Below are 23,225 nucleotides of genomic sequence, written 5' to 3'. Positions count from 1 at the left end.
TTTTTTCCAAGATGAAGAGTGCCATGGCTCTCAGCCTGTCATCATAAGGCCTATTCTCTTGCCCTTTGATCATGCATGTGGCTCTCATCTGGACTCTCCCAAGCTTCTCGACAGCCTTGAATTGTGGAGCCCAGAAATGGATGCAGTATTCCAGCTGCGGCCTCACCAAGGCCGAGTATAGCGGTAGGATGACATCCTGGGATTTACTTGAGAAGCATCTATGGATGCAAGCCAGAGTTTTGTTTGCTTTACCAGCTGTGACATCACATCGGTGGCTCATGTTCATTTTGTGGTTAATCATGACCCCCAAGTCTCTTTCAGCCGTGGTGCTAGCGAGCATAGCACTGCCGAGCCTATAAGTGTGCTGTGGATTATTTTTCCCAAGGTGGAGTACCTTGCATTTTTTGTGTATTGAATGTCATCAGGTTTATATCTGCCCACTTACTAAGCTTATCCAAGTCAGCCTGGATCACTAGCCTGTCTTCAGGTGTGGATGCTATGCCCCAAAGTTTAGTGTCATTGGTGAACTTGGCCAGTGCATTTCTGACACCAATGTCCACCTCGTTGATGAAGATGTTGAAGAGAACCGGTCCAAGGACAGAGTCTTGGAGGACACCACTGGTCAGAGAGTGCCATGATTTTCTCACTAGGAGGTAGTAAAACACTGGAACAGGTTACCCAGAGAGGTGGTGGAAGCTACATCCTTGGAGGTTTTCAAAACCTGGGTAGACCTCTTTGGCTGGGATGATCTAGTCTCAGTGATGGTCTTGCTTTGAGCAGGGGGTGGACTAAATGACCTCCTGAGGTCCCTTCCAAACTTAACTTTCTATGATTCTATAACTTGGGGAGTTGAGTTCAGTTGAGGTAATTGGTGCTGGTTGTGGGTTGTTCCCCACTTCATGCACCTGCTATCTGCCTGGCTCTTTTCATCTCTCCTGCCCTGATGTCCTTGGTTAGACTGTTCCTTATTTTTGGAGAAGTCTTTGCTGCTTGTTGAGTACATCCTGCTCACAGTGAACAGAACAACTATTTACCAACTCCTTTTCTGTGAACTTAAATGTCAGGAAGTGCAGTTTGGAGTACATGTGTTTATACCCTCGGAGGGTTGCATTTGGAGCGCTCTCCAAACAGGAATTTTCACAAGGGCAGAAACTGTTACATTGATTTTTAGGTGTGGACAAGCTGGGAATGATGCAAGTGTAGCAAAATGGTTCTAATTTTTAACCCTGGATAAAACAGTTAAAGGTGGAACGGTTATGTTACACTTCCAGTGTTCTCATCTTGCCTGTAACTAACAATTAGGCTGTAAAAGCTGCTGCCCGTTTAAAAGGGTTCTAAATGTGAGTGTGTGTGTGTCCATACTCTGAGTAGTCCTTTATAACATTGCTGTCTAGCACAGTAGTTCTCATCTTTCTTGGACTCAAGGCATCTCCACAACTTTTCAAAGTTTAGTGGCACCCTATTAAAAAAACACGAAAAATCTAATATAAATATATTACAAATATCATAACATAGACTTTAGCATTATATTATTAATTAATATGTTTTTAATTGATTAGATCAGGAGTGTCAGACTTGCCTCCTGCCCCGGGCCAGATCCAAAATGCAGGGCTCGTGTAGCGGATCCAGCCCTTGGCATGGAGTGGTTCTGTTGACGGTGGCAGCATCAGCTCCTGTTTGGTGCATGCGGTGGCTCCAGCTTCCTCCCAGTGGTAGTTGGTGCGTGTGGTGGCAGCTCCAATACCTGCTGCATTCCCCATCCTAGAGCTGGACCCACTGCTTTGTGGAGGGTCTTTTGGCTGGCATGAGGGTGGCAGTGAAGCTGGGGGCCACAGAGCTGGGAGCATGACAGTAGTGATGGGCCAAGTAGCTGGAGGGCTTTTAGGGCTATGCCAGCCCTTGCTCGGCCTTTTGCCATGGATTGTCATGTCCATCAGGGTGCAAGGGCTGCAGCAGGTCACTCTCCCTAAGCCATGCCCCCCAATTTCCTGTTGCCTGTCAGTAGCCTGGTGGGCCAGATACAGTGGTTCTGCAGGTTGGCTCTGGTTCATGGGCCCTATATATGACATTCCTGTATTAGATCATTATAATTACATTATATTGATTCTACTACCAGGTGGAACTGTGCTGTACACCTCCTACAGAACCACATCAGGACGTGGCTGTGACAAGGAGCATGTTCTTTCATCACAGCCCTTCCCAGTCTGATTCTGCATAGCATCTCCTGGAAACAGATCCATGTAGGCCAGGTGGGACTGTCCCATGTGACCTTATACAGGCAGATGTTTCAGCTGCACCTCTTCCCTGATTGGGTCTGATGTGCTTCCTGGTAAGAGGCACAGGAGTTGTTCCACCTTACAGCAGTGGCAGTCTGGAGATAAATTGCCTGCTGCCACCAGGTGGAACTGCCTGACGTGCTCCATGTGCCTCCCTTATTTTCTGGAGGCACGTCGGAGATGTACCAAGAAGCTGCAGCAGAAAGGCATTATGCCTGCCTGCATTACATTTATGCAGGCAGGTGCGCTGTTTCTGGTGCTGCTCTTCTTTTTTTCAGGATGTACATTGGAGCCAAACCAAGAAGAGCTTCAGTAGAAATAGAATGCCTGCTTGCATAATGCAGGAAGATGCACCTTTCTGTTCCAGCTGCTTCTTAGTTTTGAGCGGGCTGGGAGCGATCCGGGCCCTTTTTCGCGCCGTGCAGGCTGTGGCCAGCAGCCCGGGCATGCTGGGTCGGAGAAAGCAGGCGACACGCTAGAATTAGGCACGGACTCGTAATGGTTGATTCAAGATTGTTTACTTACACTGAAGATGGTCGCAGTGCAGGCAGGAAAACTTGCTTGAGTTACAGTTGCAGATAGAAAAGAAGAGAGGCGGACTAGAGTTCCTTCTCGTGAACATTCTTCTAGCCCATCCATTTGGAGGCTCTAAACCGCGAGCCCGTTGCGCCAACCGAAGAAAGTACTTGAAGCAAAGAGCTCTGAATAGACTCACACGAAGTTTGCTAGGCTCCGTGGAACTTGTGCACAGGGAAGGGTATGTCGAGGGATCAGGCAGCGACGGGGAGAGGCGAGAGGCTGATCAGACCCCTGTTGCCTTCTTGATATTCACACTGGGTCCAATAGGCTCCGCAGCACTTAGAGATCTTCACGAGACGTGAAGTCTCCTCTGCCTGATGTTCGTGGAGTCCTCCAACTTGGGCGGAAACCACTCAAGCCTCTTATATGGCTAGCAAGCCAATCGCTAGCCGCCATGTAGGAATAATTTAGAACTGACCAATAGTGGGGCACGAATCTGAATACAAATGGCGGGAACTCCTTGCAACGTGCATCTCCTTTCTGCAGCTAAGAAATGCACCCTGCAAAGAAAGCTACAAATGGCGGGAAAATAATTTAGCAGTGCCGAAGCGCACACAAACAAAAAATCACACCCTTGGGTTGTGACAAGTTTGACTTTGTGCCTCCTGAAAAGAGGCATGTGGCACAATTTCATCATGTGGTGGCATCATGACACCTGTGACAGGTTCTGACAGCATCCTGGTTGAGAACCACTGTGCTAGAAACTTGGAGCTTGGAAGTCTGTAGCTCTTGTATGCAAGTTTAATTTCTTTCTGCCAGTTATTATGAAACCTGGATTCCAAAATATATTTGTGCAAAACCTATTATTTATTTTCATGAAAATACTCTCTGCTTTGTTCAGTTAAGCAGCAAGATTAATGATGGATTAAAGGATGTTGATAAATGCTTCTAGATTTTACTTAAAATATTTTGCATATATGGATATGGTTTGAGCATTTCAGAAACAGAGCCTTAAATTACTTCCCCAAATCGCTTGCTTGAGGTTTAATCATAGACCAAATTTAGAAAGTTTCCTAGAAATATAGCAAGCTAATATGCTGGAGAAGACATTACATTCCCATAATGACAGCATGTGAGAACAGCTGAGCTAAACAGTTGCATCATGCTGAACTCTGTAACTGAACAGGCTCTGATTACAGTCTCTGTTTCTAGAATGAATGGTGTCAGTAATAAAATATACCAGTTACCCATGTGGCCATTTCACTTAGTTAGGCAGTAAATAGCAACAGGGAATGCTTTCCTGGGGTATTGGCACCAGTGCTCTTGTTGATATTCAAATTGAGGAGTGAGTGTTTGCAGTTGGCATATTTTTACACATATTACAACAATTAGAGTATATAACAGCCTTAAAAATAATTTCTACATTGCTGTGCCATGCAAAATAAGTCTCTAGATCCCATTTGTATATGTGAGGATATTGTTGCTTAATTAATTTAATTTTATTGTTGCTTTTTTTTGTAGGGTGAGAAGCAAGCCAGCAGTTGTTAAAACATACTTAAATATTTTCAGCAGATTCCTCAGTAATGAAACCTTTTAAGGTGTTTGTAGAGAGAGAGATGGGGGGGGGGGGGGGGGGGGGGGGGAGGCATGGGTTTGCCAAAGGCAACCCTTTACTTTTTTTTTAAACTTTCTAGAAAAAAAGGCAACCAACCAAAAAACCTCCTGAAAACCAAAATGGAAGTTAGTGTCGCATCGAAAACTAGGGTTTTTGCCTTCCTAAAATGTTGGTGTGGATACTTTCTATTATGTTGTACGGGCAGAGGAACAGTTAATATTTTAGGTGTCAGGCTCAACAAGAGATGGATTTCTGATTCTTATGACATTTTGGTTTTGGGGGAGAAAAAGATGAAGGCAAAATTCAGCTGATTTTTTTTTTTTTCCTAATACTGAATCACAGTCTTATGTTCTCTTGGAATGGTTTTTGACTGGTTTGAAACTTTTAATTGATACAGATGTTGCATTTGACTCTAATGGCTTGATTTAAAGAGATGCTTAGTTTATGCCAAAGCCATGCTTTAATAGGAATTAGGGCCATGCAAAGCTTCGGTCACTGATTTGATTTGGCGGAGATTCAGCCCGATTTTGTGGCTGAATCTCCAAATCTGAATTGAATCAGGAGACCCTTTAATCTCTCTGAATTGAATTGGAACCCTCTGAATCTATTTGGAGAAATTTGATGATTCAGACATAGACATAGCTTTAAACGTTTTTTCTACATAGCTCAAGGTACCAGGTGGCTTGTGAATGCTGAGATGTTGGGGTGGATGGAGCATCCCATGGAAGTGCCGTGGTGGTGGACCAGAAATACTTCCGGGTTTGCCATGCAGCGCATGGGGGACTTTCCTCCCCCTCCCTGCACGCGCTCCGTGACTGATGCCTCCTGGGTCTGGGGGGGCACCTGGGGTCCCCCTGCAGCCGATAGCCAAGCTGGGAGGGTGCTGGGGGGGGGGGGGGTGTGTGGGTCCCCCGCACACTCCGGTGGCGGACCCAGAAGTACTTCTGGTGCACTTTCGGGTCTGCCACCGAGCACACAGGGTCATTTCCCCCCCCCCCGTGCTCCTGTGGGACACTTCATCCGCCCCACCATCACAGCTGTCACCTGGTACCTCGAGGTATGTAGAAAAAACATTTAAAGCGGTGTCTATGGCCAAATTGCTGATTCTCTGAATCAGCATCGAATTTTCAGATTCGGCCAAATCAAATTGGGACATTGATCCGAATCAACAAATCGCATCACTGTCCCTGATTCGAGCCAAATCTGAATTTGAATCGAATACAGCCAGTTTCGCACACCCCTAATAGAAATTACTTCCCTGTTTGCATAAAACATTAATTTTTAATTATAACATTCAGTTCCTTTTTTTCTTTCTAGTTTTTTGACTTGACATCTGAAGTAACTTTAAATTCAGAAGAAGTGGTTGGTAACGTGGATGAAGTTCTTGAAAATGTTGAGTCAAATATTTGTAAAGAGCTGGAGATTTCTTTAGTTGTAAGTTCCTGGCATTCCTAACTTGTTTGTTCTCTGATTAGTTTATACAACTCTGATACCAGTTATGGCTTTTTAATCTACCAAGTGGTTTGCTCTTTATCATTACAAGGCAGCACCTCTTTCTTAAAAATGAATGAGGGGAAAGTAGATGATACATATGTCAACATTTAGTGTCTGTTCAAGAAATCTGTTTTTATACAGTTAAAAAGATAATTTTTATATACAAAATATAATAAAAATGAAACCTTTGTATAAAAAATATGGTCATCTTTCTTTTATTGCAACTAGTTGGTGAACTGTTTAAGTCTGGTGAATTTTACGTTTCCATTCTCCAAGAAGAGAGAGAAAAATCTGATGCACAAGCCATTTCATTAACTTTGGTATTTTCAGCAAAGCTTTTTAGACCTTGGATATTAACTCTTACAAACTGAGAATAACTGCAAGTCTTTTATTTCCTGCTTTACATGCAATTTAATCCAGGAGCAAGATGAAGCAGATAAGAAAATACTCTTAAATGTATACAGTAAAGTTATACAGAAGATCCATCAAGAGCAATATCTAATTACTATAGTGCAGAGCAAGTACCTGGCCAGTGTGGAGGTCAGTTTATCCTTAGTTTGTCTATCACACTGTTTAGTGTTAATGATTTTTTCTGAACTCTGTTTTTAAGAGTTCAACTTCCTTTTTTTCTTTTTTATTGAAGTTTGTAAGTACACACTGGTTGGAAACGTAATTTTATTTTAAAGGAGCGAAATACAGGTTTTTATTGCTTAACTAAAGCTTTAAAATGCTTTTTATAAAATAACGTAAGATTGGAACCTTTGGACTCTTAAAAAATCATGAAACATAATTTTAAGACTATTAGTAGATGACTTTTTCATGCAAGATATTCATGTAATGCAACTTGGTTCATTGCATGCACGCAACATTTATTGGCAACATTACTGGCCACATCAGCCAAAAAATGCAGATTGCTGATAATGTCAATTTTGCTTTTATCGGTGCCAATATGATATGGACCGATATATTGGTACACCTGTTTGGATAATGCCAACTCTTAGCTTTTCACTTTATTTTTCCACAGTCAGGAAATATAGGGCGTTTTTGTTGTTGTGGTTGCAAAGAACTCAGACCAGGACAGGTCATGTTTTTGGCACTGTGCATTCCTATTTGAAATTTCCTGAGTTTATCTTCTGAACCATGTGTAGGTGTTTGCACACTTAATAGTACTTATATTGTGTGGTATCCTGAAAAGGATCTGATCTGCTGTGTACTGTTGAAAATCACTGCTCTAAATGCATTAGAACATGTAAAAAATACACTGATTAATTACTATTTTTTATTTAGTTTAAAAAGCAGATGGTGGAGTGGTTGAACAGGAGCCCCGATATTGAGAACTTGTTATTAATTAAGAAGGCTTTGAAAAGCTTAAAGGCACGACTGAGGTGGAAGTTGGTGGAAAAAAGCAACTTGGAAGAAGTATGGAATCATTCCAGTTTTTTTAAGACCATGCTACAGAGATGTAAACTTGTTTATCCCAGATAAGTGGTAATCACTGGTGATTGTGCTTGCTATTTTGAAGATGCATTCCTTAAGTCATGACTAAACAGATACTTACAGATGAATTCATGTTAAACCATTTTGACTACAGCTGCTGTTCATGCACCTGTTTAAGAGACCAAACTTTGGTAGCTCTGAGGTCAGTTTTTTTTGGAAAGGGGAAAGCTGTTTCATTCTTCCATGCAGTACAAAGGAGGCACAGCCGCACCAGTTTCCAGCATGGATTGTATGAACATTTCCACTCTTACATGGTTTCTCAGTTTCCTTTTTTCCTTGTCTCCCAGACCAGTACACTGTTTTGTGCAATGACTCTCTCAAAGTTTAGCTCCATGTTTTATGTTATCCTTTGTTTTAAGTGAATGAAAGCAAACAAATTAAACAATTTAGTAATAGGTTTGAACCTCTTGCCACAGCACCAGCAGCATGTACACCATACTCGTTGATGGTTCATAGCCATCACTTATTTGTTGACAAAATGCATCATAAAAAGTGAATATTCCCCTAATTCTAGCAGGGAATAAGTCTGGGTAAGAGTATGTAATAATAAGAACTCTAGATATTTGGGTTTTAATGTCCAAGAATATATATAACATGCTCCTTGTCTCCAGGAGTTTGAGTTTTAGATGTAATGGGTATACTGAAGAAAGAAAAATGGAGGTTAGGTAAGATGAAGGTACAGCCATGCTCCTGTGTATGGTAGTGTTTGCTTGGCTTTAAAAACACACTTACACAAAACACCCAAATATCTGATTACGAGCATTGTAGGAGGGAGGAAGCTTCCAAGGGAGTTTTAAAGTTGAGAGAGCCTAATGGACAGCAGTAGGAATAGGATTTTATATATACAGGGGTGATGTGATTTTGAAAAATACTGTGATTCTTTTGCTTACAGGAGAAACACATGGTCTGTGAAGTTCATTTGTCAGAGAAATTTGGGGTAATGATTCTGAGAACAATGCAACTTAGGCATGTACATAGTAAAATTATTGTGTTTACTAGCTGTACTTTTAAGCACACTTGGCTGCTCAAGTTGGCTGTTTCCTAGCCTGAATAGGATGTATGTTTGGACTGTGCTACACGGGGCTCACAAGCACTGCTGAATGACTATACCACAGTATAGTCTGTGGCTGCACTGCTTCTAGTGTAGGAGGCATTCTACCCAGGACCGTCTGGAGTATTTGAAAGTGACAGTGTTGAGCACCTTAAATTCACTGTGTAGACTTGGCATTTGATGGGAGAGAAGCATGAGATTTTTGTTAGAATTCTGGTCCCTGCTCCTTTCTCCAGCCCAAGACTGCAGCCCAAGAGGTCTGCTCATCTTTTCCAGCCAATACTAGATACATTTCATACTTGTTTGTGAGACTTCAAGGTTTGGCCATGCTACATCTATCCTTTCACTGTATTTTCTCTGTCTCTTTGGATTGTGTGGGTTCAGCATGCCCTCTATATCCATAGATTCATAGATGTTAGGGGCTGGAAAGGGACCTTACAGAATTATCGGGTCCTGCCCCCCTGCACTTGGGCTGTTGGGGTCAGATGATCCCAGCAAGGTGGACATCAAGATGCTTTTTGAAGATTGCCGGGGTAGGTGACTGTACCATCTCTGGCAGGGAGTCTGTTCCAGTAGCTTGGCACTTGTGTTGTAAAAAAGTTTTTCGTTAAGTCCAGTCCGAAGTGATCTTCAGTCAGTTTGTGCCCATTGTTTCTTGTCTTCCCTGGGATGCCTTGGTGGACAAATGTTCCCCTGAGCTCTGATGTATGCCCTTAATATACTTACAGGCTGCCACCAAGTTCCCTCTAAGTCTTCTTTTCTCCAGGCTGAACAGTCCCATGTCTTTCAGCCTCCCATCATATGACCTGCTCTCCAGACCTGTAATCATGTGCATGGCTCTCCTTTGGACTCTCTTAAATTTCTCCACATCCTTCCTGAAGTGTGGTGCCCAAAACTGGACACAGTACTCCAGCTGCAGTCTCACTGAGGCCAAGTAGAGCGGGAGAATGATGTCTTTAGTTTTGCTTGAGATGCATCAGTAGATGCATGCCAGTTTTTGATTTGCTCTGCCAGCTACAGCATCGTGTTAGTGTCTCATGGTCCTTCTGTGGTTTATCACAACTCCCAGGTCTCTTTCAGTTAAGGTGCTGGCAAGCATAGCACTGCCGAGTCCCTGTATTGCAGTCTCTGCATTTGGAAAAGGTAGGAGTGCTGAATGATGGTTCTTTATTGCATCACAATATCAGGGTCTCCATACAGCTCATGCAGGCAGGCAGGCAGGCTCCAGGGAAGAAAAAAAAATTAGACTTGCTGCTTTTTTTTTTTTTCTTCCCTTTGGTAGAGCTTCCTGGGCTGCTGCCAGGCTGCCTGCATGGGCTGCTTGCACAGTTACTGAGCCGCACAAAGCCCAGTGCTTTTCTCCGTGGCTGTAAGGCATCAAACTAAAACTCCTTGGAGGTGTTTTAGTTTGTTGCACCCCAGAGTCATTTAAGGTGCATTATGCTGCCGACTGTGCTACAGCGGCTGTTATTAATGTGCAATATGCTGCCAACGTGTGCAAACATCAACACCATTAAAGCAGTGCAGAAGCATTTAACTCGCTTTAAAGTATCGTGCGCACATGCCCTTCGTTTCATCTATGTGGCAGAATACCATCTCTGTCTTTCCCCAAAACTCTCTGACAACTTGGTTACTATGGTCACTGCAGAGGGCAGACACCTCTGGCCCCATTGGCTTTAGGTAATCCTGAGTTGTAACCTGAGCTGGATACATTACAGAGGGAGGGGAAAACCTGCTCCCTCTTCCAATGTGACTGGCCACATGTACCTGGGTGGGGGGCTTAAACTCCCGGTGGTTCTAAGCAATGCCAACGTGACTGGGAGGGGGCTAAAGACCCTGCCAGCATACCTGGTAACCAGTCATGCATTTCAAATTGGTTGTTGGGCAGCCAACAGTTGCTGGCCTTCATTGGATCAGGTAAATGAGGTCATAAGGGCTATATAAGTGAAGGACTGCCCAGGAGGAGGGGCAGTAGTCATGATAAGAACTCTCAGAAAAGCTGGCCCATCTGAAACTCTCTCTTGAAACTCATGATCAATGAACTGTTTGCCTCCAGAGGAAATCTCCACCTGCCTCTGGATGATACTCATGAGTAAGCTACTTGAGATCTAACTAGATAAATAGCATGCAGTAACACAGATGTGCAATCAAAGGCTACCATGCCACTGTTTGCTCTAAGATATTTCTCTGATATTGCTCTACCCTGTACCCTGTTTCAAACCTACTCCTTGTAACCAATAAAGCTCTCCTTTGTACCTACCAGGGGAGACTTACTGGGAGAGGGTCTAGATTATGCCTTGGGGTCCCCTTGGTTTGGCTGACTATTTGTGCTTCAGTACTATTTGTGCTTCAGACTGAGAAAAGCACCCCAAGTTTTTGCAGTGGGTCAGGTACCATCAAGGACTGATAGGCCTGTTTCCCAAGGGGCACAGGTCCATGATCAGTCCAGACTTTTATTCAGGCATCTACAAAATGTAAAGAGATTGTTCCATGTTAGAAGGGATCAAGAGTAAACCCTCCCTGGAAATGAATAGGGTGTTGAGTCTTGAGACTTCCAGAACAATTTGGAGGAGAAAATACCCTGGCCCAGTCAGATAAGTGAATTACAATGCTATACATAAAAAGGAACAAGGGGCTCAAATTAAAATGCTGAAATACCATGCCAGACCTGCCTGGGTGGAATAACTGTCAGAGAGAATAGCATGAGTGATGGTGTACACACCAAAATGGTTAACAGAAGAATTGCTCAAAATGGTTGCTCATCAGCTGGGTGGCCACTACCTATGTGTTTCTTTGCCTCCTGTTGAAAGTGCAAATGAAACTTTTCACCAGAGAAGAAGGCCAGAGCTCTCTGGGAACAGATGTACTAGCTAATTGGCTTCGTCCAATTTACCTTTCTCCTACTAATTTTTTCTTATAGTCCAGGTGTCTTGGACCCGAGGGGAGGCTAAACTTCAGGATGGTCTGTTAAATGACCTTTGCTGGCAATGCTTTCTTTACGATATAGCAGCATCGTAAACTGCGCTCCTCTAGAGAAGTTTGTCAAATATTTTTATAATATCCTCTTCCAGGTACATGGGTAATAATATAGTGGTGTCAGACATTATTTTATATTAAAAAATTAAATAAAGGGGGTGTTTTCCCTCTGTACTGGGGGAAAAACTCATCTGACAGGTCCCAGACTACTTATTGAAAAAAAAAGTGGAAATGGTTCTCCAGGCTTCCAAGGAAAAAGTGAAGGAGTGATGTGATATGGAGACTTTCACTTAAATCTTCTGTAGTAAGTTATGTTATCTTGAAAAGTGTATATAACTTGTTATTCTTACATGCAGACAGATGATTACAATGACTGTGAAATGACTAAAATAAAACAAGAAATCACTGCACTGCGGAATAGCCTCTTTCAGGAAATACATAAAGAAAAAAAAGAATTAGTAAGTATTTAATTATTTAAGCAGCTTTAAACTAATTTTAGGGGCAACATCTGCATTTGTTCTTTTGAATTATAGAAATTCATTCTGGTTAAAATAAAAAAGGGGCTATTAACATAGTACTGAAGACTAATGATGTGCTTATCTTCAGTAACACCTCTGACATAATGTCATGAGTGGAGGAGGAAGAATTGATCATTTTTGCTTTTCTGTATCAATTCAGCTTTTCAAAATGAGCTAGTAAGAGGAAAGATGGTCCTCAGTCCAGAATAGCTGGAAGGTGACAGTCTGGGCTCAGCTGCTGAAGAAATATGCTTACCTGTAGGATGTAGGAAATAGGACAAGAGTTCACTTACAACTAGCACAAAATGTGGGGCTGTTTCTCCTGAGACATAAAGGCAGGATAAATACCAATGATCCCACTGCTTGGAGAAATAGAATAGGAACCCATGGGTCTTCATTTTAAATTAGGTAGAGCAGAACCAGGACTCCTGATTTACCTATCTCTTTGGGATTATGGTTGTCAGCATGACCCATCACCCTAGTCAGCCACACATGGTACAGCCATGTGGTGTTGGCTGCAGATAATGAGCTTTTCTCTGTTTTATTGCCTTGAGCCTGGCCACCTTGCTGCTTGTTTCTTTTTCTGATGTCTAGTTGGCTTGTGGTTGGGGGAGGGGATGTTTCCTCCTCAATTTTCCCAGTATCCAGTTTTTCTTCTGATGCTGTGATGAAGCCAAGTATTGAGTTAATGTCAAGGGGGTGCATCATATTCCTGGAAGAGATGACTGAGTCCCCACAGAACCTTGAAGTTACCTCCAAAATCTTATTTTCTAAAACAATTCACTTTGGACAGTTATTGATTCTGAAAAAATATAAAGGTAATCATGTTTAGAGTGGTGCTGATGTGGAGAGGAGCAGTCATGCTAAATTCAGCTCAGTATTTAAAAAAAACCCATATATTTTATGGGCATGCTGTTTGAATTTCAGTTGCTGTAACTTCTGACATACAGTTGTATCTGTCCTGTCCTGGGGTGGTGTGTACTGATGAACATATTCTTCGTTCAGGAGAAACTTAATTACCTTGTGCAGAAATGGTTCCCTGAGCTGCCACTTCTTCACCCAGAAGCAGGGATTCAAAAGTATATGGTAAGCAGTTATTTAGTCTTTGAACCAGAATCCTTCTTTTGCCGGAGCATCCCTTGAGACATGAACTAGGTTCCATATTGTCTGTGTCTATTGTGGGCTGCCATTTTCTTATCTGTGTTGTTACAGGCCACAGTTGGTCTCTCTCAGTACTGTTTAAAAGGATTCTGTCCTTCTGCATATTCTTGAAGCCATGGCAGATTCACTGGCTTAATTTTTTTTCGCTTGTCCCATTTATTTCGATCTTTTCTGAATTACTTCAGAGATGAAGGGTGGTTGAGCTCTTAGTCTTGGAATTTGTTATGCCATATTTGCATGATTTTAAGAAGATGCCCCCTCTTGCCTTAAAATAGAGTAAGAGGGTGTTGGAGGTTTGGGGGGGGAGGGGGGGATGGGCAGGTGACTGCTGTGGCTTGAGCTCCAGCCCCTACTCAAGGTTGGGGCCATAGCTACAGCTGCTGCTTGTCCTCCCCACTCTCCCCCAACCACATCTGCACCCTGCCATCTCCTTCCCGCAGCCTCTTTTTCTGCATCTCCTTTCCCACCACAAAACCTTTCCTCCCCTGTCTGTCCCTCTCCCTCCCCTCACCCTTCCTCTGCACTGCAGAGCTCTATGCATGTTGCATCCTGGGGCACTGAGCGTGGCCCTGTAGCAGATAGTGGAAAGCAGAGGCTAGGGGGAAGGGGAGACCCGAGGCTGGGGGGATGGACAGGTAGGAGTCGGGAACAAGCTGCTTAACCTCCCCATTCTACCTGCCTCCACACTGCCTGTCCCGCTGCATTGGTGGGAGGTTTGAATTAAAGTCCAATAATTGGATTCTATACATGGAAAATTATAACGAATTTATACATTTTCTATGTGTAGAATCTAATTATTGTGGGGTGTCTTAAATTCAGGGTCATCTTAAATTTGAGTAAATAGGTTCCATGTAAATATATTTTACATGGTAAATTCATTTAATGTATACCTAGTATTTTTCTGTGACAATTACTTTTTAAGTAATTTAGGCAATGATGGTAGATGTCTCTTAGGTTAGGCATCTTGCAGCATGTCTTGGAATGCAGGGGAGATTATTTCTTTAAATATCCCAGAAAATAGAAACTATCAAAGACCCCTGTAGTAAGCAATGAGAATTCTTTAGTATACTTTCTCTTGACTTGTCTTTCAACTCCTAAATGCAGTCATACAAATTTAGGTTTTGCTTTATATCCTGTCAGCTCCCTAAAATCCTTGGTGAAATTCTGGTTTCCAGTGTCTGTTTTCCATTGGTAAATAGAGCAAATATGAGTGGGAAAGATGAATATATAACTTACATGAAGGCTGGATACCGTATTTGAATTTGGCTTAAGCAAGTGACAAGGGGGACAGGGACATGGAGAGGGAGCGAGGACTTCACACTGTGAATAATGAAATCTCCAACTGTTTCAAGTTTGTACTTGGCCTGTGAAAAATATCTTACTGTGACAGCATGCAATCTAACCTGGACCTTTCTTATGTAGAAAGAAGAAAACAAATGGCATATGCAGTTTTCCTCAGAGCCATGAGTCCTTAATGTCCTAGCTAGTATAAAGGCTGTCTGTGATTCCTGGGTACAATACTGAAAGATTAAGCCCAGACTATCCGCATTAAAGGAATGATGTTAAAGGAGAGAGAGAGAAAGCACCAAATGGAACATCTTTCCTGTGTTAAAGCAATGGGCACCTTTATTATGTTAAGCTTGAAATTGGTCTTTCTTACATTATGATAAATGTCATGTATTGTCTTAAGAGGGTTTTATGCATCAAGCATTTAGTAGTGCATATGATGTTAAAATATGCACAGCGACTGGATTATCATGCTACTTGGTCTCTGCATTTGTGTGTGTGTGTGTACACTCTAGAATTCTGGTGGGCTTCTGACACTCAGTTTGGAACGAGACCTTTTAGATGCTGAACCGCTGAAGGAACTGAGCACCAAGCGGCCTTTAGTGTGTTCTGAGATTCAAGATCAGAAGGTTCTTTTAAAGGTAACTTTTTTTTACTTCTAGTTCCAGCTTCACCCGAGTTCTTGATTACTTAAGTTTATTAATTTTAAGTAAACTTAGTAACTCCTTTTCTAGTGCTTTGACTTAATTTTAATTTCACCTCTCCCCATGCTTATAATTTTGGTTGGGCCCTTTAAACACTACCAGAACTGTGTCATTTTTCCTATCTTCTGTCTACATTTCTCTTCCTGTCTTTCATTTTTTGGGGAAGCAATGGTAAATATGTTCCCTTATTCTTCTGTTAGTCCTGGAAGCCAGTGGGCTGGCCACCTCCTTTGGACCATCATTCCCTGTTCCTGGTGCATCTGGTCCCCATCCTGGGCCTGCCAGCACCTTTACTACGGATTCTCACATGGAGCTTCTCCTTTCCAGTGTCATGTTTTTTTGCCTTACCCCACCCAGAGTTCAGGAGATCATGAAGTGCAAATTTGACAATGGCAAAGTTGTAAACACCCAGCCAAGTAAAGAAAAGCTAAGTTCAAGTAGCAGGGAAATGTATCTAACTTCTAGTGCAACCTTCTTAGATGGTCACAGAGTAACTTTTTGAGATCAGTATCTCAATCCATATTGAGCTCTGGAATACAGTACACCAGGAGAATGAGACACAATTGGTCTTAAAAATATGGTGCACCAGGAACAGCGAGTGGCTTCATAATATTAATTCAGGAATAAAAACTGAATGTTTTTTGTTTTCAGGGATATTCAGTAGATGTGAACACAGAGGCCAAAGTGATAGAAAGAGCAGCTAAGTATCATAGAGCTTGGAGCAGATTGAAGGAGAAATCTGGATTATTACAGTTGATATACCTTTTTTTGTGCAAGGCAAGTTCTAAATGGGTGTCCCTTTAGTTTGTTGATGTCAGCTAGAGATTTGTAATTAGTTATTAAACCTTTTTATTTTTTTAATGAAAGTGTTGAATAGTTGCATCTTCCATGCTGAACTTAAGTAAGCAAACAGAAGAATTGATTTGGTTTAGTGAGGACTTAATATGGACTAGAGCTGTAAAATGTTAACTCTGCTATTTTCTTAATACTTGAAATAGAATCCCATTATTCATCTTGTGTTCTTTTTGTATTTTTTTTAAAGTCTGATCCTTTGGCTTATCTAATGGTTCCATATTACCCAGGAGCAAGTCTGGGAGCATTGCAAGCTAGTAAGCCTCTGACTTCAGAAGTAAGTAATAGGGAACTCATTCAGGATTTCAACAAGGTCTTTTTTGACAAATGTTTAAAGCAAACCCGTCTCTTTTTATTTCACATTACCTTCTACTGTTGAACAAAGTGCGACAGACTCCCATTAGTGGTGAGTAGTGTTGTGAAAGTATAGGCTGGTGTGTATTTTTCTGAACACCTCAATTTAGTATCCAGGTGCCAAGAACCTGCCTTTCAGGGGGAGCCTATTTCCTTAGGCTCCTTTTGAAAATCCCTACTTTAGTTGTTTTTTCTAAGTATGGGAATCATTATGCCTCATACAAATTTTAAAATACTACAGGCCTTCTGTACTGAAGCTTCTACGTCCTGATTTTCTTACACACAGATGCATGGGCTCTAGATAGATAGAACTAGATCTCTCTGTGTGTGCACATACATCTAGATCTAGTTATACCCAGTCAATAGCTCTGTGTGTGTGTGTACGTGTGTGTGTGTGTGTGGTCATTTTGCCAGTCCTTTTGAGAAAAACAAGGTAGCAAAAATGGTCTAGATCTGTAGAGATAGATGCAGATCTAGATTGATATCTATATATAGTTATACATTTAGATAGACAAGGCCACCTGGCCAGAGGCTATATACTTAATTGCATGTACTTCTTTTCAAATAAGTAGTAGTCATACATTTTGGGAATGGCTTTTTCTCTTGCACTGCTTTCCACGACCCACATATAAATCCATAAATCCCAAGGTATGATTACGTTATTTTTTCAGAACTTCAGTGATTCATCAAGCTGTGATTGAGTGTTATTTGACTGGCTGTACAAGTAATCAGAATCTTACAAAGTGTGACTTAGTTCCTCATAAAGGTACCTATGTTGGAAACTGAATAAATTTATAGGGATTCATAATACTTGAGGTTGTCCTGGATTCTGAAGTATGATGGGGCTTTTTGCTTTATTCTTTCTGTCCAAATTTTTTTTAAATTTTCATTAGGAAATATTAAAAGTGATGAAAGGAGTGGCATGTGGGTTGCATACACTGCACAGAGCTGATATAGTGCATGGATCATTGCACGAAAATAATGTGTTTGCTGTGAATCGAGAGCAGGGACTTGTGGGAGATTTTGACTTCACCAGATCAGAGGTAAAGAAACAAGGATTTTCAAATTTAATTAAAGGTTTCCTTAGTTACATTAAGAATTTTTCAGTACGAGTTAAGTTATGAATACCTTTGCTCTCTGACTCTGGGAGGGATAGAAGAAGATATTTTTGTGGACCCTTCTAGGGAAAGCGTTCTGGCCTGGAAGGCCCATTCCAGCACCAAGTACTTCAGAGATAGGTGAAAGAAAAGCAAAGTAAGGAGATGTGGTGTGCAGGATCTTCAGGTTGGAGGGGCTGAGCTAGGACTCTTCTCCCAGCAGGCTGCATTTTGGTTCTGGAACAGGAGTTGTCTGTTTTGTTCTCAGGTAATACTTCTATTGGCAGTCAAAACAGAATGCGAAGGAAGCAGTCCAACATGGGCATAGAGAAGATGAGCAGGAAGGCTTGCAGAACTGCAAGTAACAACCAGGGGCATAAATGTACACATGTAGTGGCTTCAGAAAACAAGGGATGTAAGCTGCTTGGGAGCTCCTGGCTGCTGTTACATTATAACTGTTACAAGTACATGAACCTGTAGGGATCCAAATGTAGCAAAACTGCTTCAACTTTAACTCTGCTTTGTTTAGGCTCATTTGTATCATTATGGGCCCATGCACATGTAACAGTTGCTGTGTACACCTAAGCAGCTTCTGAAGCTGCTATAAATGTACATTTGTCTCTACTCCATGTCTCCCACATCCTAAATTCTGGTGCTTTTAGCACGTAACCTACATTCTCTGCGTGGGGAGGGAATGCTTCAGCTTTTAGAACAAGGATGTAAAAAATACAGCTTGCAGGAAGGGGTCATCTGGCTTGTGGGGCAGAGGAGTATGTTTGCTCTTGGAGGAACCAAGAGGACAGACAATTCTGTCCAGACCTCTGTGAGAGCAATGTCAGTTCCCAGACACCGGGTTCTCAGGAATTTGAATCAGTTGGCGGCCGTGTTCTCTGGCAGCAGCGCTTAGGAGTTAATGTGCTCCAGCTCCCTTTTCTCATTGTCCAGTTTATTTATTGCTTTTGACACTGCTGGCAGTGAAAATTGGTGACAGTTTGTGATGGGGATGAGTGCTAGTGGCATGAACCAGCTTAGCTTCTGGTTGGCAGGGAATACGACTGACTAACTGATTTGAGTTTTACTCTAGATCAGGGATGTATTGTACAGTTAGGTAGAACCTTGTAGGTATCTTTGCATATCTTTGCAAATCTCTACAGTTGTTATATAGCAACCTCTGTAGATGACATTTGCAGAGTGTGGGTCCTGTGTGTGGTGGTCCAAGTCAGCTTTCTGAACTTACTTCTCTTTCTTGGTTCTGGACTAATTTATTTCTTTCATAGTTGCCTGTGTATTTAGGGTGGCTTAGAAAAAAGCAGAAACAAAGGAAGTATTGGATTTTCCTTCATGCCAATCATAACGTTCTAGTTGTTCTCTTGTGGCACGAGAGTTGACTTAACTTTTCATAATTGGGTTTTTAGCTCTAGAATTGTGGTTGTTCAGGAATAGAGAGCAAAAGCTCATAAATCGCTTTTTTTGTGATGCACAGTAAGTGCTTTGCTTTCATTTTCTTCCTGGATTGTGTCAACTGTAAGGAGGCTTTTATAACCTACCTGCTGCATTTTGCCTTTTTGCACTGGCTGCAAAGTAATCGGGCAAGATAATAGGAAGCAATGTGTGATTTGATATACCACCAGTCTTATTTAAAATGGACTGATATACTTCTGTCTCTTCTAGGATCAGCGTGCCTCTGCAAACTCTATGAAAGCTGGGACCTTGAGCTTAATTTCACCAGAACTAAAAATGGGACAGCCAGTTTCTCCAGCATCTGACATGTATGCCTATGGCTGTCTTCTATTCTGGGTAGGCTGTTGCTTTAGAAACTGATAGAGGTGCACTGATACATCGGTCTATATTGTATTGGTGCTGATAAAAGCAGAATTGACATTATAATCTGCTTTCTTTGACTGATGTGGCTGATAATGTCACTGGTAAATGCTGTGTGCATGTGTGTAACCACAACAATCACACAGTCAGCCTAGGAGGTTGAAGAGCAGCATCTGGCTGGTAAGTCTGTTGGGGTGAAGAGGGAGAGGGAAGGGAAGGGGTGTGGGGGGAGTAGATTGAGGCCTCAACGGTGAGGGAGGGAATGGGGCAAGGGCAGGTGCTGCCCAGCCAGGGCGGGGCATGGGACAAAGCTGCAAATGGCTTGTCCAGGGAGCACAAGAAGGGAGTGGGGAGTGTCTCCTGCTGCTGCACTTGCCCCTGGGGCAGCCATAAGGGGCATGTGCCGCCCTCCCCTCCCCCGATCTGTGTGCGGTGCGAGGGCAAGCTGCCGCTATGGGCTGGGGCCAGAGAGGCACTGGGCTCTTCCTGGTGGGGGTGGGACTGGCCTGCGCTTGGGGTGGGTGGTGGCAGTTCTGGGACTGGGGCTATGGGGTGGATGCACAGATCCAGGGGGCACACACATCCGAGGGGCACGTGCTCCCTATGCCTGGCCCGGGGGTGTGCACAGGACCAGGAGCCACTCCCCGCTCCTTCCCCTTGCTCCCCAGATGAACCGCTTGTGGCTTTGTGCCATGCCCTGCCCTGGCTGGGCAGCCCCAGCCCCACTCCTTCCTCACTGTTGGGGCCCCGATCTGCCCCACTATGTCACTCCTCCCCGACTCACCAGCCAGATGCTATTCTCCAAGTTGCTGGGCTGCATATCAGCAATTGGATCAGTATTGGCCGATATGGCTTGTTAATAATCGGCCATCAGTATCAGTCCAAAAAATCTTTAGCAGTGGACCCTCAGAAACTGAGGTTATACTAATATCATGAAAATATAGTTGACATATATATATAACAATAAATGTTATGTCTAACTTGTTTTAACTTGTGCTGTCATATTGAGTGCACATATTTTAAACTCAGTGCTATGAATAGAGGGAATAGGGAATTATACTTGTGAGCACATGAATGCATTGCTCAATAAAATTTACAAGATGGCTTGTCTCCCTAAACAGCCACACTTGCTAATATGAGGCTTTTGTTTTTTATAGTGCTGTTTGTCAGTACTACTCTATTCCTTATCTTTTCTGTCAGCTGTTCTCTGCAGCTCAGAGACTGCTCGACTCAGAGCTGCATTATTGCATTAAGTAAAGAGCCACAATACCACAAAACTCTACCTGTGTTGTGGCAGACACTCAAGTTCAAAAGAAAAAATAATATGTTAGTCAACATTTGATAGAGTTTTATGTTGCATTCTTCATGACTGCAATTGTTTGAAGTACAATTGTTTGAATTTTCATTAGATGAGTAGGTTGCATCTTGGCCAAATTCAGATGCTGGGGTTTAGTACTGCTCTAGATTATAATGGAGACTTGTAAGCCTGAAGGCATTTCTCTTAAATGTATCCTTTGCTTAAAATGTTTAGAAATTTATATAAGACAGTCATGATGGATCTTACTGTCTGGCTGGTTACCTGTGTGTTTGAGAAGAGGTGTTAATCCTTTTTTAAAATGGTGGTAGACTTAAAACTAAATGTTTGACTCCATTGTGGAGCTTCATTATTATTTGTGCAAGTTTATTTCTCTCCCATGGTGCTTTCTTTTCCATTTTGAGGCTAAGAGCAATGCTTATATTTTGTTCTAACATTTGGGTAGATATTGGGAAAACTGAAGCCCCATTTCATGTTGTCTATTACTGTGAAGTTATACTTAAAACTTTTGCAGACATGTATTTGAGTTTTATTTGAAACAAAAGATCTCTGCAAACCTAAAGGAAAAATAGTGAGAGACTTGGATTATACACACACTTACTCGAAGTTATGCAGATATTGTGTGTGTGTACATGCACGTACACATGTGCACATGCACGCCCCTATATATATAGGGGTATATATACTTTTTTTTTTTCAATTTACAGCTTTGCGTTCAAGACCAAGAATGTAGGATAAAAGAAGATGGAACTCCTAAATTGGATGGACTTAATGTGGTATGTTAACTTTATTGTTCAGCAGCTTAGAGAGGTATGCAGACTATATATGATATTATACTGACTGAATTTTATCCAAAGTTAGATTAAGAATGTCAGGCTGAGAAAATGTTTAATTGGAAATCAGGATGTAAGAATCCTAAATATCATAGGCAAATTGAAGCTTATTTGAAAAGACAGAAGAATGAAGTTATTTGTCTGTTTCCCTGTAAGAGAAATAAAACAGTTGTCTCCTATGCCTTAATCTAACAATTAACCATTGTAAATTAGGATTTATAAAACACAGCTTTACAAATTTAGGGCAAAACTTTCAAACATTGGTGCCTTAAAGGAGGTACTTAAATAAGGACCTGATTTTTTTTTTTTCAAATGTGTCTTGAGTACTTACCTGCATTTGAAAATGTTGGTCATAGTGTTGATTTCTTCCATTCTCCTGCTCAAGGATTGTCTAGTAATACTAATGGGAATGCCCTAATCCTGTATAAGCTTTTACTGCTTTTACAAACATTTATTCTGTGCTCCTAACCCTGATGTGTTTTTGCATTTAACTATTTTCATCAGTGTCTTGAATTTTTTGGCCATGTCTCAGGACCTTTTCTTTGATCCTTGTTTCCTCTTCAGTTTCTTGTATAGCTTTTGATAGATGATCACTTTTTCTTTCTCTTGAATGTTCTAAGCCAGGCAGGATCTTTATCTCCTTCCTTCAAATGCCACCTGTTTGTTTATTTGGTACTTCATTTATAATTTTCATGGACAAGGCTGCTTCATTTTTCCAACCTGGGAAAACAAACACAAATATATCCACTAAAACTAAACTCTCTGTAATATATTTTGATTAATCCAGGGGTTGGCAATGTTTTTGGGCAGACTGCGAAAAACACCTGCAACCTCAACTTGTAAGATGTTGGCATGCCAGGGGCAGATGGTGGGGGAGCTGTGAGGGACCTGATCCTTGTTGTGACAGCGTAGCTCCAGCTTCTTCCCCGAAGCATGAATGTCAAGCAAAATTCCTTTGTGTACTATGCTCTGGCACGTGTGCCAGGCATTGCTTACCCCTGGATTAATCGGTTATTCCTAAATGATAATATAGTTTGTTTGCATTATCTAACTTAAGGACTAATTCTCTGTTTGATCTGATCTGGTTCAGGTGAACATGCTAATTGCTTTCTTTTCTTTGCTGAAAAGCCAGCAGTCCAAAAAGGTTTACTTTGCGGTCATATGGGAAGAGGCTTTTGGGGCTTTCTGCTTTAGCCACACTTCTGCAGCTTAACTCAAAATTTCTGTTATTTAATTGCCCATTTACAGCAATAGCATACAATTCCAGTCTTCATATAATGGAAGAAGTATACCAGATGGAGACATTTATGTTAATATCTCTGTGTTTGTTGCACATATATTTGCTCTCTCCCTCTCTTCCCACCCTTCCCACTGTATTTATCTAAATACAAGATGTGGATTCTAGCTATGGAACATTTATAGATTTGTTGCAGTTTTCCACATCTAGAATCCAATTTTTGCAGGGTTGTCTTAAATATGTCACCCTTCCTCCCCCTTTGCTGCAGAAGGGCAAATGGTGAGGGAGCCAAGTGACCTGACTCCTGCCCCTTACCTTCTACATGTTGACGCTTCCCCCTCACCCCTCAGTATTGCCTTCCACCACTGCTGCCTGTGTGCTCCAATGTGTGCTTGTTTCTCTCGTGCCTTCCTCCCCCCCCCATCAGTTGCTGGATAGTCCCAGCAATGGGATCACACTGGAGTCTTGTATTGACTCCAGTGTGGTCCCAGGTGAGACTGCCTAGTCTTGGAACCCAGGACTGTACTGGAGTGTGTTCCACACTCTGGTGCAGTCCCAGGGCTAGGATCGCCCATCAGGTTAGTGGCTTTCCTTGTACCAGATAGTGGGCACAATTGG

At 42.1% G+C, this 23,225-nt stretch overlaps 1 protein-coding gene across 7 annotated transcripts in view; it reads left to right on the top strand.

The window, feature by feature from the left end:
• STK31 (serine/threonine kinase 31) overlaps positions 1-23,225 on the top strand; it is an 89,895-nt gene that overhangs the window by 58,202 nt on the left and 8,468 nt on the right. For 4 of the 7 annotated variants that reach the window (XR_002093700.2, XM_019498053.2, XM_006261168.4 and 1 more), the window contains 11 exons: positions 5,728-5,844; positions 6,325-6,444; positions 7,192-7,323; positions 11,785-11,886; positions 12,952-13,032; positions 14,910-15,035; positions 15,750-15,875; positions 16,141-16,227; positions 17,198-17,347; positions 19,073-19,198; positions 21,245-21,313. Coding sequence is in view for 6 of the 7 variants with exons in the window: in XM_019498053.2 (XP_019353598.1) it covers positions 5,728-5,844; positions 6,325-6,444; positions 7,192-7,323; positions 11,785-11,886; positions 12,952-13,032; positions 14,910-15,035; positions 15,750-15,875; positions 16,141-16,227; positions 17,198-17,347; positions 19,073-19,198; positions 21,245-21,313 (1,236 nt within the window). In the remaining variant the exon portion in view is untranslated. The remainder of the gene's footprint in view (positions 1-5,727; positions 5,845-6,324; positions 6,445-7,191; positions 7,324-11,784; positions 11,887-12,951; positions 13,033-14,909; positions 15,036-15,749; positions 15,876-16,140; positions 16,228-17,197; positions 17,348-19,072; positions 19,199-21,244; positions 21,314-23,225) is intronic. The other 3 variants (XM_019498049.2, XM_019498050.2, XM_019498052.2) reach the window with 3 other exon arrangements.

Source organism: Alligator mississippiensis, chromosome 5 (assembly GCF_030867095.1).
Source record: "Alligator mississippiensis isolate rAllMis1 chromosome 5, rAllMis1, whole genome shotgun sequence".
NCBI lineage: Eukaryota > Metazoa > Chordata > Crocodylia > Alligatoridae > Alligator > Alligator mississippiensis.
Note: the sequence above shows the minus strand (reverse complement) of the source record. Positions and strands in the feature narration are given on the sequence as shown.